General features: G+C 37.3%; 1 protein-coding gene across 7 annotated transcripts in view; it reads right to left on the minus strand.

Moving 5' to 3' along the window:
* Nucleotides 1-1,021: 1,021 nt before the first annotated feature.
* Nucleotides 1,022-15,097, minus strand: part of LOC113050482 (forkhead box protein P1-B-like) — a 122,023-nt gene continuing 107,947 nt past the window's right edge. For 4 of the 7 annotated variants that reach the window (XM_026213467.1, XM_026213465.1, XM_026213464.1 and 1 more), the window contains 7 exons: nucleotides 14,443-14,647; nucleotides 13,943-14,019; nucleotides 13,114-13,215; nucleotides 9,287-9,456; nucleotides 8,454-8,523; nucleotides 7,639-7,805; nucleotides 3,922-4,066 (listed from right to left, as the gene is read on the minus strand). In XM_026213467.1, coding sequence (XP_026069252.1) covers nucleotides 3,922-4,066; nucleotides 7,639-7,805; nucleotides 8,454-8,523; nucleotides 9,287-9,456; nucleotides 13,114-13,215; nucleotides 13,943-14,019; nucleotides 14,443-14,647 — 936 coding nt within the window. Of the gene's footprint in view, nucleotides 4,067-7,638; nucleotides 7,806-8,453; nucleotides 8,524-9,286; nucleotides 9,457-9,756; nucleotides 9,879-13,113; nucleotides 13,216-13,942; nucleotides 14,020-14,442; nucleotides 14,648-15,097 lie in introns of all 7 variants that reach the window. The other 3 variants (XM_026213469.1, XM_026213468.1, XM_026213466.1) reach the window with 2 other exon arrangements.

The following is a 15,097-nucleotide window of genomic DNA, read 5'->3' on the forward strand; positions in this document are numbered from 1 at the left end:
AAACTTTGATAAACTGTCTACACATCTTTGCTCTGCAGTTTTCTTAAAGAAATAGTACACATGAATCAATATTATGATGTGTTCATGATTCATAGACTTTGCTTTTTTTGATCAGTATATTTACTGGAAAAAAGAACAATAACTTAAATGTAGTGATTTTGTCTGGTAGTATGAACAATTATATTTAATAGTTATAATATTGTATTTCATTGTTTAGATCACATACCACACTGGCAAAATGCTTTTCTTATTCTAAACAAATCTCCTATTTTGAATTTTGAACTAAGTCTTACAATCCTTACAAGAAATGTACATCAAAATTTACAGGAAATTATTAAGAAAATTAAATGCAGTACTTTTGTCTTTACTTTTACAGACATACAAGTGGTTTCCCTTGTGCTCCGGAGGATATACACCTGCTTTCATTGGTAATCTAGACCAGAAAAGCAGGATCTTTTTGAATGTATCAAACACATCTTAACGCAGGGAAAGAGCGAACAAAACTCTTCCACCAACGATAACAGCGACAAATGTTTTCTATTTAACAGTTTTTAGAATCCAAAAACGGCGGATTATCTCCAGATCCAGTCCCTCCCCTCTCGCTCACAGATGTCTGCAAGGTCCTTTTTTTCTTCTTCTTTTTAGAAAAAGCAAGGATTATAAAGTCAATTACATTTTCAGCAGTTTGCTATCAGAATACATACAGCATTAGCTAATTATTTTTTGTCTTTCCGTATTTTTTTATAGTAAATACAAAGCAGTTGTGATAAAGCACACATTGCGATTTGAGAAAATGAGGACACGCAAGCTATAATGTGGTGTATGTACAACCCACTTCAACTTGAGCTAAAATATCAGGGACAGGAAACAGTTTCCCGCAAAATAAAAAGAAGAAAAGATAATATTGAAGCAAGCTGAGTGCCGTATCTTAACGACAAAAAATCTTTCTCATCAATCCCAAATGCTTGGATAAAATTACAAATAGTAGTAACTGCCATTAAAGTACATTATACCCAGCTTATTGGTTGACAGGAGTGTTTTTTAATATAAAATTTAATAAATTGACAGACACAAAAAAAACACAATCATAGAGCATTGCCAAGGTTAACAAAAGGACATTGGGAATCTCGTTTCAAATTTACAATGTAAGTGGCATACAATTTTTTCAAAGAATTAAAAAAAAAAAAAAACAATCTAAAGTACGAGAACAAATGAAACTCATCATTGTGTGGACCAGTTTGAAGTTCAATTCACATTGTGTTATGCAAATGTTTTCCCCTCCTCCTGGATTGAAATTTCCTGTGACGACACTGAACACAGTCCTAAACTCTTTCATCCATATCCTTCTCCTTTATAGCCATCATTTCCTGATAGAACACTCCCTTTTTTCCTTTTCATTGGCCCAGAGACAACATAGCTTTGATTTGGTCGTGTGTTGGTCTTGATCTCTGCCTCTCCTCTACTATTTTGGTCACAGGCAAAGACATACAGCTGCCCATCGAACAACCCTTTGGCTTTTTTTCTTCTTCTTCAACATAAGCCAGACACAGTAAAAGACATTGCGTCCTGCCAGTGCGGGGAACACTATAAGGATATTTGGCCTTTCGTTTAGCTATTGCATGGAACATAGAATATATCAACTTGTAGTATCTTGTATCTTTGGTAGTCACAGATAAGACACATAAACATCAACATAAGTAAAAAAACAAACAAAAAAAAAAACACAAAGATGACAATTGAATTGGAAGTAATAAATAAGAACACAGAAAGTGGTTGATTGCAGTCATTCGAAAAAACAAAACAAAACGCAGTCAGTATGATTTGTAGAAGCCTAATCTAAAGTCTGTTCTCAACCTTGCGCAGTCCCGAAATTTGAATCAAAACTAGCCAGTGACAGCAGCTTCCAATTCGGAGCTGCTTCCTGGATTCAAATGGCCTGCGTTGGAACAGCCAAGTTGATGTGGCAAGAAGCGAATGGTCAGAGTGGGCTGCCCCAGTGCCGTAATGCTCAGTGGTCATGGCTGTGCCGTCAGCCTCGGTTTATAATCCCTTTAACATTTATCCCGTGTGTAAGTATTATCATGTAACTAAAAACAGAGACTGAGCTTATCATTGATGTGGCGAGACCGATATTGAAACTAGAGGAATGCAGTTTAAAGTCTTTTTAGACAAGAGTTGAATAAAAAGGCAAAAAGTTTCATATACGCCGACAATAACGTTCAGGAATCACAATTAGCTTTTGTCTAACAATCCTCTCCCTGGTGCTTATTTCAATTTTTTTTTACTTTTCATTTTGCAGTACAGATGATGGTTTCGATCAGCGATTTGATGCTAACATGCATCACCACAAAAGGGGATTTTGAAAGTATAATTTCACAACGATAAACGTGAACCTGCGTTGATTTCTCTGTCATTCATTCCACGTGAAAATTAAACTTCATTGGTGCGTGGAGAGGGAGCCTTCATTACGAGTAGTGCATTTGCAGATGGACTTCATGAGCGAGAAAGAGTGTGTGTGTGTGTGTTTGTGTGTCTGCATGCAAGGGCAATGTGACTGCAAAGCAGTGATCCGAAATGCTTGCAACAAATGACAGAAAAATACTACAAGGTAATGTGACATTCTGTTTCAATTTCGTAAAGGAAAGAAAGAAGGAAAAAAGAGAGCATGAGAAGCCTTAACATTCATCCAGTGCTAAGCATGCCATAACTCCACGCCATTATTCATGAGGTCTGATCAGTTACCAAAACAAACAAACCCAACAAAAAACCATATATAGCTAACAGCACAGAGTGATGAGAAGACACTACGTTTAAATTATTTGCCCAGGAACCCTCAAAACACCAGACAGATATCCTCCAGCTGTGATGACAGCAAATTTGAAAGGAATAGTGCACTTAAAAAAAAAAGAACATTTTGCCATTTATTCAAAATGCTGTATGACTTTCCTTTTATCCATAAAACACATAATAAGACATTTTTAAAGAGTGTGCCAGCTGCTCTTTTTCATGCAGTTACAATTAATGAGAAGTGGCGCGACATAAAAGCATCATAAAGGGGTTCCATATCGTTTTCCTTAATTCCTGGTAAGAAACTAAGAATCCAAAATCTACAGCAAGTCACCATTCACTGAAAACCTTCCCTTTCTTTGAGCCATGAGCAGATCACTGATCAGTGAGTTGAAGTCAAGAATCAGTTGCTTTTGTACTTCATCAACTACTTCACTAAAAAGATCTGACTTGATCTGAAGTGATTCGCTCACAGTTCAGACAACCCTACTTCTCTCATGAAGTCAGGGAGAACATTCACTCTCATTATACTGATTATATGAAAAAGCAACAAAGTATACCCTTCAAAACGAATCATTTTGTGTTTCATGGAAGAAAGAATGTCATATGGGTTCGGAACCACATAAGGGTGAGTAAATGATGACAGAGTTTTCATTTTTGGGGGAACGGTCCTTTCGAGAACGAAGTCAAATACGTACACGCACACTGTGAGTTGCACGCTCATCAGAGCGCTTATGATTTGTGTGTGTGAGAGTTTGTGATCAGTGTTTATTAATGAGTCTATCTCAGCTGTGTTTTCATGTCCGCTCTGGTCTCAGTGACACTTATGCCAAAAGGAAGTAAAAGCAGGCCCCAGTACCAAACGACTCTTCATCAGGCGATGAGTAGAACCGTACGTTTCTCGTCTTTAAACCGAAAAGTAGAAACAAATCAAAAATACTTCCAAATGGAATAGATTTTCTTATCTCGTATTTTGTTTCGTATTTAATGGCACTAAGAGTAAATTGGAACATTTTAATAGCTGTCAGCAAGAGGATTGGGAATCCAGTCTTGGGCTCGCTATTTCTGGAGTGGTCTCACAGGTGACCGCAGTTAGTATGGCCTTTTCAGCAGAGGACCTGGGTGAAACCAGGCTTACAGCATGTCCTCGTGATCGTGGTCATCCTCATAATCTCTGTTGTGGTCAAAGTCTGGACTGTGATTGGCTGTGGTCACAAGGGAAAGGGGACCTTCGAGCTCCTCGGGGTCCAGTGGCTCCTCTTTTACGCTGATATGATGCCTGGAAGTAAAACCAAATAGGAATGACAATTTATTTTCACACAAAAGCCTTCATTCTCAGAAAAAAAGCTATAATAATAAAACAAAATGTATTAACTTAATATATTATTTAAAATAATTATAATTCTTAATGAATTAATATTTTTGAAGGGGTTTTCTCAGGATATATTGTGCTGGCTTTTTCTTTCCTTTAATTTGACTTTTTTAATTGTTTTTCAATTTTGGGTGGGATCTATAAAAACATGTAAAAAAACAAACAAACAAACAAGACATAAGTTAAATACATACATAGTGGCCACAACTAATTAAATTCTTCCCTCATTTTAGTAAATCATGGCCACATTGTACTAAAAAAGTTCCCTTTTTAATTCAAATCAAGACAAGGAAACACATTAGTACAACATGGCCACGATTTACTAAAATGAGGGAACAAATTAATAAAATACGCGAACAAATGATTTAACTAAAACGAGGGAACTGATTAATAAACAAGGGGACAAATTATATAAAAAGATATATTTTTGGCCCCAAGTCAGGTGAATGGCTCTGCATCAAGACAACAATAATAAATCATAACATATCAATATAAAGTAGCCAATAATTGTGCAATGGAGCCACTACCATCTACTGGTTAAATATCAAAAAAATAAAAAGACTGGTGTAATGACCAGCTGTTTCTCTAATGAAAGACACACACAGCGCTCCTGATAACTCCACTTCTCTTTCAGTTCTTCCAGCACCAGGATACCTGCCGGCTTTATATTCCACAGCTGGTCTGACAAAAGGGTTTTCACTTTGAATTGATAAATGAGGGAGATTAACAGCGTGTGACGTGGCGACGAGAGAATGGACTGCGTCGAGCGGTGGCAGGCGCACCAACGAGCGAGCGGACGGCCTGTCAGCTTCCCGGTGGCGTCGGATCAGTGTCGCTCCGCGCGCTCCTCTTCTCGCTCGTTAACATGCACAACCTGTGAGGCGGGTCTCTAGAGGACAACCCTGCACAAGGTTCCGTCATTAATCAACTTCAAGCATGCAAAAAAGACAGCCACACAACACAGTGACCAGACAGCACAGCGTACGCTTTAAAAACACGCAAAATTAATGCAACTTCTAACCAAAGTGTCAATAAGTGGAAGAAAAGCAGAGGCGTGCGAGACGAGAAGGGAAGGGGGAGGTGCTGACGACGGGGCCCAACACAAACGGCTGTGATAAGAAACAGAGCCCTTACAAGAATAATAACGCTGTCAGTTGTAAACAAGGCAAAACATGAACCCGGCCCACAGTCTGGGCACAGGATTGTCCACAGCGATGAGATCTGCCAAATTTCTCATTACAGAAACACTGCAGGACTCGAGCACCAATGAGCGAGTGCTGACTGTACCGGGGAAGACGACCAAAACCGAAAGGGGCTGTGGCAGAGCCTTTAAATTAATTAGGTGCACATGGCAAACTATCCACCTTTTTGATGAGAAAGTAAGCCATTTTCTGTGAATGTGCAAGACTTCCGGTTCATTAGCCATCGTAGGGAAATAACAACAAGAATAGCAGTAAATGGTCAAACTCTTCGCACTACAAACCAGTGTGTTCATAATTAAGATAATACATTAAAATGATATGGTAAGCAATAATATGGAAACAGTAGAGTACGGTAGAAAAAACCTGGAAGCGAATGACACCGGAAGCCAGACCCATCAAATTTATAAATGGCCGCTCCTGCTCTTACAGGAAAAATAAGGTGGATATTTTCCCTCCCTAAATAGCCTCTCCTCTCATTCGCTTCTCATTCACGATTGTTAAAACAGCAGTCGTGCTAACAAGTTATCATATTTTGTGCGCGAATAATAAGAAAACTCTCTCCATTCTATCGGTTTTAGATCAAAGCGTCTCCATGTATCCCATGGCCGGCGGTTCTCAATCTCTAGCTGGAGGGCAAACATGAAGCTGTTATTAATATGCAGCTGCACTCTGCTTTAGCCTTCATTGTAATTAGGACTGAAGCATCAGATTGCAGGAATCTGCAACAATACACACAGGTGCAGACACTATAGAAACCCTTTTGTTAGATGTTATTCATTGTGATTCTAAATCATTGGAGAATGTATAATTAAAAAAACAATAAAGCTAGTATATAGCGGTTATATTAATAATGTGTTTATCTCATAATTACAGGCCTGGTTTACCTCATAGAATGTTAAGACAAAGAATTATATACATGGACTGGCAATACGGTGTAATTGTTTTAATATTTGACATTTATATTATACACCATTTAAAACTCCTTATACAAACATTTGAATCCAAAAGGAATAAGGATTTTTTTTTCACTCGGGATAATGCTTTACAACAAAGTAATGTGGTGATACCATTACATTTTTATAGCAGTAGCAGTGTCAGATGATAATACCACAGTAGTGAGTGTTTCAAATATTCATGCTCTATAGCTTTTACATGGTAATCCAACACACTTCATAGAAATGGAATTACCATGGTAAAATACATGTATTACCATAGTACTATGTAACATGTACCGTGATCCATAAATCTGGTAAACCTAATAAACCTCAGTGCATTTTATGTTAATGTTTTAAGTATGCTCATATATTTTAATACTTTGTACAACTTGTGTTTTGGGGCAACATCTTTGCTTTTGAGTGTGTTAAGTTGGCAAATGCCTGGACGCTCAGAGCACGTCTCTCTGTATCCTGCGGATGGGGCAGGCCTGCAGCTATGTTACCAGCCATTAGCACTTCTCTCACCCACATCTTCACGAGTTCATTACCACACCATTATTTCTTTTAAAACAATCTGCTGATATTTCACAGAAACGGCAATAAATCTCGCTGAGCAACAAATCACCATTCTGTGCGCCGACATCTGGAAACCATGTTGTCTGCACCGTATTATTTTAAGCTTCAAACACCACGGCGGTCCCTCCCATACAACAAGTGTATGGGGAGCTGTGGTTTCCAGCCCCGACCGCAGCTCAGCTACATGGAAATCTTGGAGCGGTTTCGTCGAGGCTAATTACGAACCCCCACCCCTCCCTTCGTTGTTTTCTCGCAGAGTTTTCGGACGTGCTGCGAGTCCTGTCTGGCTGGAAAAAGGAGGCCAGTTCTGTCATCTTCTATTCACCAGTTTTGTAAATATTTAAACAAAATGGAGGCAATAATTAGGGAGGAACTCTGCGTAGTACACCACACACTATTGACCCATAATAAAAACAAGTTTAGAAACTTTCCTCGAAATAACACAGAGAGACACTATTTTCTCTATGAGCTCCCCCAACGTAGAAACCCGCCAAAGGTGGGGTTTCCTTCTAAGACTGCATTCACAATCCTTACTTCCTCTGTAAACTGCAGTTTTCTATATAATTTCATGGCTGGCTAAACATCTACTGTAATGTACATCAAACCCAACTGTGCGTTCAGAGACTATTTTCAACTCCTAGTGACCTGGTGGAAAATTTCCACCACCTAAGCCGCACGAGCCTAATGAGTCCTGGACATCTCCCTTTACCTTGCGTCCCTATCTCAGTCACACACACACTATGAAGGTGGGACGTGAGCCACTCACATAGCTGGCAGGGGTGAGCGTCCAGGGCTGCTGTCACTACCGTTGCTGTTCCCGTGGTCCATGGCCCCATTCATTTCATCTCGGATGGCTCTGGCAAGCGAGTTAAGAGTGGGACTTCCGATGGAAGCGGTAGTGTATAGAGGTATGTTGTTCTCTGCCATTGAAGCCTTAAACAGAATGGAGGGGATGAACTTGGTGAGACAAATTCCTACAAAACCTTCAGATACTTGAGCTCATCCAACATAAATAACCATTTATTCATTTGCACACTTGGACCTTTTTATGTGCTTAAAATAAATTAAATTAAATTTATGCATTTAGCAGACGCTTTTATCCAAAGCGACTTACAGTGCATTCAGGCTATCAATTTTTACCTATCATGTGTTCCCAGGGAATCGAACCCGCAACATTGCGCTTGATAAGGCAATGCTCTACCAATTGAGCTACAGGAACACTATCATTTTAATGATGACATGATGCATTTTCAAGTGAATTAAATAATTACATTTAGTTTTTTTTTTCCTTTTTCCAGAGTGTGTGCTGGATAATTAGTCAATATATTTGTGTTCTTATATATATATATATATATATATTGCACTCTGATAGTGCCACAAGGGAATGATTGAAGTCACCTTATAAACAAGCTAAATGAGTAGTAATTTCTAACAAGCTTTATTGTTATTCCTCATCAACTGTATACAAACTACTCTATTGTACAGTCAATGACTGCATGAGGGCAGCAACTAAATAGATGAATAAATAAAAGCATATAAATAAAGGATGAGGACTGGATGCTGCAGGATTGTGGATTTTACCTGGAAGGCTGCAGAAAGAGCGGGGCCATATCCCAAAGTGGTATGGATGTTCTTTACTAGAGCTGGACTTCTGTAGAGACAACCATATAAACCCACATTCAGTTCAGTACAGAAACGACTGTCTCCAGTCTACTGAACAGATTGATTTTACACTGAAGTCAGTATTTAGGGTACAATCTGATTTCCAATGAAACTCAGAAGGAAATTCACTAAACTATCAAACAGTGTTTAACACAATCTGTCTAACTCTGTCCCAAAACTAGATGCCTACTTGCCTACTTCACTTCCAATGAAAAGGCTGTTCCAAAATAATTATGCTGCCATCTAATATAGCTTGTTTTTGGCCAATGTATTCTTATGGAATAGTATTTTTCAGCAGCCTTTTGTACCAGACCTTTTTTTCCTATTCATTTGTCTCAAAAGGATTTTTCAAAAGGATTCTTTGTTAAAGAGTCAGAGAGCCAATATTCAAACCTACCAGCTGCATGGTGAATCATAATATCACAACTTTGATTTGAAGCAAAATCAATAAATCAATCAATCAAATCTCAAAATGACATGTCTGTGTACTTCACAGCATTAATGAGGGTAAGAGCTACCAGTATCCTATGTTGACCATATATAACAAGGGAGCTTGCTAAGTTTTGGGACAGAGTGTGAATTTATCTTTTATTTTAACATTGCATATTTTTACACAATCACATGAGCAATATATGTATTATGAAGAACAGAAATGAAAACAAAGCATAAGATATGAAAGGCTACATACAAAATGAGTGAGCACACAGAGGCAGAGCATGCAGGGAGGGGGCGGGGCAGAGGGCGGTGCTTACTGAACAAGCAGCTCGTCACAGCTTTCGTCAGCCGCGTGCTTCCTGGGGCGACCTCGTTGTATGTGGCGACCGCGTTTAAACTCTTCTTCGTCTACGGTCCAAAAGGACCCAAAGTCATCCTCAACTCTTACAAAACATTTATGCAGGGAGAGATTGGTGCGCACGGCACCCTGGGTTTGGGGATGGGGCGACAAGCAGCAGCAAGACAGACAGACAGTGATAGAGAAGAGGACATGAAATGAATGAATGACTGAATAAGCACAAGCGATTGGGGGTTACGGTGCACATAGCCAGCACATAACTCACATACAGGCACATAGATGCACGCTAAAGCTAGCAGGGGGGGGGGGGGGGGGGGGGGGGGTCAATAGGCAGCACAGCACAGAGACAATGACATGGAGCCCATCCATCAACAACACCAGACACGGGTTTGGTCAGCCACACTGCATGGGTGACGCTGGAACACCTACCCGCTGATCTTTTGCGGCCTTCTCTTTTGGAACTCTAGCTCGTCGACGGTCCATACCGCCCCTTTAACGTTCTCTACCCGCACAAAACACTTGTGAAGACTAAGGTTATGTCGCACTGCGTTCTGCAGTTGGTGTGAGAGAAAGAGAAAGGCTATGAGTGCAAAAAACAAATGTGCCGGAATAAAATAAAAGTTTTTTTATTTTTTATTTTTATAGAACCCACATTCTCTTGTTTTTTACACATTTGTATTAAAAAAATGAAAGTTCTGTTACCATTTACTCATGATTTTAGATGTTTTGCTGAATTCTTGGCTGCCAATGGCACCAAACAGCAACGATTATCACAAATCTCATAATAATCACAATGTGGAGTTTGAAATTTGATAGCTAAGAAGGAAGGGCAATTAAGAATTAAATATGGGTCTGCTTGTCACACAAACCTATTATATAACTTCAGACTTTTATGGCACTTATGTAGAGCTTGAAAGAGCAGCAAGGACATTCTTTAAAACCTTTCCTTTTGTGTTCAATGAAGAAATAATGTCATACAGGTTTGGGATGACACAATGGTAAGTAAATGATGACAGAATTTTCATTTTTAAGTGAATTATTACTTTAAGGATTTTAAAAATTTGGTAACACTTTATAATAACTGCACACTATTAATCATTAATTAAGCATTAGTAAACAGATAATTCATAATTTATAAAGCATTAATAGACTGTAATAAGCAGTTTATAAATACAGATATAAATGCTTTATTCTTGATTTAAAAGCATATCTATAATGTGTTTAATAATTGTATTTTCATACTTTATTCATGATCAATTTATCATTTCTCAATGAAGTATAGCATTATTTACAAACCAGATATTTAGGAGTTACCAGTGATTCATGAGATCACAAGAAATGTAGTAAATTCAGGTAGTTATAGAGCATTTAGTAGTGGTCAGTTAACTATTTATATGAGCTCATCTAAAGTGAGGACTAGTTATGCCTTGTAAAGCATTTATAAAGGATATTTAAAGGCTCAGTTATCTTCTAAACAAAAAACAGAAACAAACACAACACAGTGATACAGAACATATAAATATTAACAGCCTTTAAATCTCATTTGTAAAAGCTTTACAAGGCATAAATAGTCCTCACTTTAGATGAGCTCACAAAAATAGTTAACTAAAAACTACATGTTTTATAATTACCTGAATTAACCCTGAATTACAGTAGAAATACATGTTAATAAACCATTTATTAATACTAAGTAACTATTACTATATGTCTGAATAAAAAGATGTATGAATGCACATTTAAATAATTTATTAATCATTTACTTAAAATTTCTAAGTGATCTTATGAACCACTGACAACTCCTTAATAACTGGTGTGTAAATAATGCTATACTTAATTTAGAAATTATAAATTCATCATTAATAAAGTATGAAAAAACTATTATTAAACAGATTATAGATATGCTTTTAAATCAGGTATAAAGCATTTATATCTGTATTTATAAACTGCTTATAAATGTTTATTAATGCTTTATAAATGATTAATTAACTGTTTCCTAATGCTTAACTAATGATTAATAGCATGCAGTTATTATAAAGTGTTACCAAAAATTCTACTGTTTTCCAATAAAATTTTCTAAACATCATTAAAACATGATGAATTCACCTGAAAAGTAACATATTAAACATTATTTTCACACAATATTTAAAACAACAAGTCTTTTTTGCACAGTTTTATGAGATTTTTTTAAGTTAGATCTGACATTATATACACTGTCATTGAAAATCTGAGGTCAATAAGATATTTTTATTCAGCAGTGATGCATTAAATTAAGTGTCAGTAAAAACATTTATATTGTTACAAAATATGTATATTTCAAATAAATTCTGCTCTTTTAAACTGTTGTATTTATCAATACTGAATCAGTTTATTTTTTTATCAAGGGTTTCAACAAAAATATTTAGCAGCATGACTGCATCTCTGTGATAATTTACATTATATATATATATATATATATATATATATATATATATATAAAACACAGCCATGGTGAGCATAAGAAAACTTTGAATGGTTGTGTATTAAGCCTTTTTTTCTTCTTCCAAAAACACTCCTTATACAGAGAAATACAATGCTGAAGAATCAGCACCTTGGACTACCAACAAAATTCCAGACTGCACAAACAGTCTGATAAACCTGACTCTTTGGCAGTTATGACTTTATCACTGTAGCTGAACAATGAGGGGAAGGGATGTAATTCTAACATGCTCTGCTTGTTGCGTTCTTATAAATTACACTCTCATCAGGCCATTTGTACAACATGAGGGTGATATTTAGTAAATAAAGCCCTCATTGATTGATGGAGGCCTGTGTGGGTGTTTGTCACTCTGGTGCTTTATCATTCAGCTCTGGTAGAAGTCACAGATAGTTCATCATTTTCTGCCACACTTCAAAAACGGAAACTGAAAATGCTTGAGTTAAATGCCAACGCTCACAAAATACCAGGGGAAAACATCCTACTCAAATGACCAGATTTCCCCTTAAAGCTGTTGAAATTCTTCCAGAGTAAACCGAAAAACACTTTCAAATGAAGAGGGACTTTCTTCCAGAAAGAACCATTAAGGACTTCTAAGGACCATTAAGTGAAATAAATCATATCTGGGGGAAAATGCATACCTTCTCTGGGTAATTTGAACTTGTTGACTAAATCCCACTGGGCAAAATAGCATAAATTACACCAATTTTACATGGTTTCTGTTTGTGTCTCTGGTGTCATTTGAAATAGTTTTTTTTTATGTTCATAATGTTATGATATCTTAATATCTGGGACTAGAAATATGTTTGTCAGTAGCAGTTTGTTTAAAGAACTAAAATACACAGTGGCGTCTAAAAGTCTGAGATCACAAGTGAAAAAAAATCTGTTTTGCCTTATAATTTGATCTAATTTCATTATTTTTAAACAGCAACAATACTTGTCACAAATTTGCTTCTTTTTTTCCATGTGTCTTGTTCTTACTTTTTTTTTTCTTCTAATCAAAATTCTAAAACTTCATTTCTAGGTTTAAACTAGATTTTAAATCCCAGATCTATAATACAGTCTCAGACTGGAACCCACTGTATGTCCTTTATATCTATATGCTTGTCATGAGCTCAGAAGTGCGTGGAACATTAAGAGAGGTGTGCAATACATTCTGGGGGTGGTTTTCTACTGCTATTACAACAATTAAGTTTTTTTTTTTTTGTCTTCTACTTCATTTGATGTTTTTTATTCTGTCAACTACTGAGAAAATTCCACATTTATTGTATATTATTGAAACAGGAAACACAAAACAGGAAATGTGAAATCACCTTCCATGTTGCTGCATTGCGTCTGAAATATGCAAACATTCGCGTGAACCAGTTGTAGATCTCGTTTAGTGTTAGCTGTTTTTCTGGCGACTCTAGTATTGCCTAGAAAAACACACACAAACACACACACACACAAATGCTGATAAGCAAAAATAAGTTCCATTTATGTTCAGACCTGGAGCAAAAACAAAGTGAGATGCACATGGTTTGTAAAGTTCAAGTTAATCTGAGGGTGCATGTAAAACAGCTCCACGTTTTTCCGTTCTCAAATGGGAGCTACTTTGTTTACTAGACGCTTCCTTATGCAAATGTGCCAATTTGAGTACATCCTTTTCCGTTAAACGGCAAAAAAATAAAATAAATAAATTTTATATAGCCAGATTATGAAGTGGCAATTATCCCGGGTCCAGTTTAATGCCTGTGCTATCACAGATTACCAGTTCAGGCATGATAATTGACTGGGCATCTCAAAGACGTCCTCTTCCTACTGTTGTGTGAAATGAATTCCGTAATAATCACATTGGCTATAATACTTAATCAAAAGCAATTGTTATATATGGGCGTTTTTTGCCCCCTCTATGAACACCAAGTGCTCTCACGCTCATTTGCAGATGGCTAATCTTGAGCTCTGCTGTTAAATTGCATCTGAAATTTAACGGCTGTGATGGTGGGGGTTTATCGGTTTGTCTTTAAAGAAGTTTGTTAATGCTGAATATTTACACTGCATACATACATACAATTCTATGCAAGTAACATCTAATGTGAAGATGCTCAATTACAATGCAGTAGGTGAGTTAAATATATCATGCAAAAGTGGCTGCGGTCTTACCTGTCTTATTAGCGAAGCATATGTGAAAGGAGGTCGTACTTCAGCATTCATGTAGAACTCTTTGTTCTGGACAATATCTGTTTTCAAGGACCAGACACAAATGTTAAGAAATGAACTAAAACCTGGTCACACTTTACATTACATTAAAGACAGCATTTAGTTCAAATTGTAAGCAAAAAAAACTATGTTCCATATAAAACGTAAATGAAGATTAAAATTCTGCACCAGAAAAAAATGAACAAAATCACATTTTCATTACTCAGTTAAAATGTAAACATCTAATAAATAATAGTCATATGCTATTTTAAATTCTGTTATGTTACATTAACGAGAATTTATGGGGAAAAAATGTGTTTACTTGCCATGAAAATAATGCAAAAATGTATTATTATTTTTATTTTAGGGTAAACCTGCACATATTTTTGTAAGATTTGCCCACTGATCCTGATGATTCAGTGTGTTGAATGTCACAATGAAGCTTCCAAGCAGTCTGGCTGTACCTGGAGATATGGGCATGATGTACTTGTCCGAGTAGCGTCTGCGCATGGGACCGACACTGTGCAGGCTGGTGGGGGTGATAACGGAGTGGGTTTGTGAGAGCGGTGTGAGGGGGGCCGTCGGGGTAGTAGGCGTTTGGGGCAGACTTAGGGGCGGCGAAGCCTCAGGAGCCGTCTTGGACAGGGTGACGTTAGAGACCAGGTTCAGCTGAAAAGAACAGAGTGAAAACGGGGCACAGCATTGTTAGTCACCGCTGATGCCTGCGGATGCTAATTGTTAACATACCACCCAATCAATCTCTGCACCACAGAGGAACATTGGTGGCATGTTGGTTTGTAAATAGTTGTAAACACCATGCTTTCGCTTTCCACGTCCATCATTCTGTGAGCAAATAGAGTACATCTCCCGGTTGCCCTTTTGTTTGGTCTGCTGGCGTGCTCCCAGAATGCTTTGCTCACTCTCTTTGCTCTCAGACGGTAGCAGTTTTGCTGGCTTGATGGAATGAGTTTCTCACCAAGCCCTAAGAGGTTCCTAATAAGCTGCAGACAGAGAGAGGTCAATCTACACTAATTACAGGCTCAAATAGTAGTGTAAGGACCCTAATTAGTTGCTACTTATGAGGGTGATACTACAATTAAATGTCACATCTGAATGACC

Source organism: Carassius auratus, chromosome 31 (assembly GCF_003368295.1).
Source record: "Carassius auratus strain Wakin chromosome 31, ASM336829v1, whole genome shotgun sequence".
NCBI classification, from domain to species: domain Eukaryota; kingdom Metazoa; phylum Chordata; class Actinopteri; order Cypriniformes; family Cyprinidae; genus Carassius; species Carassius auratus.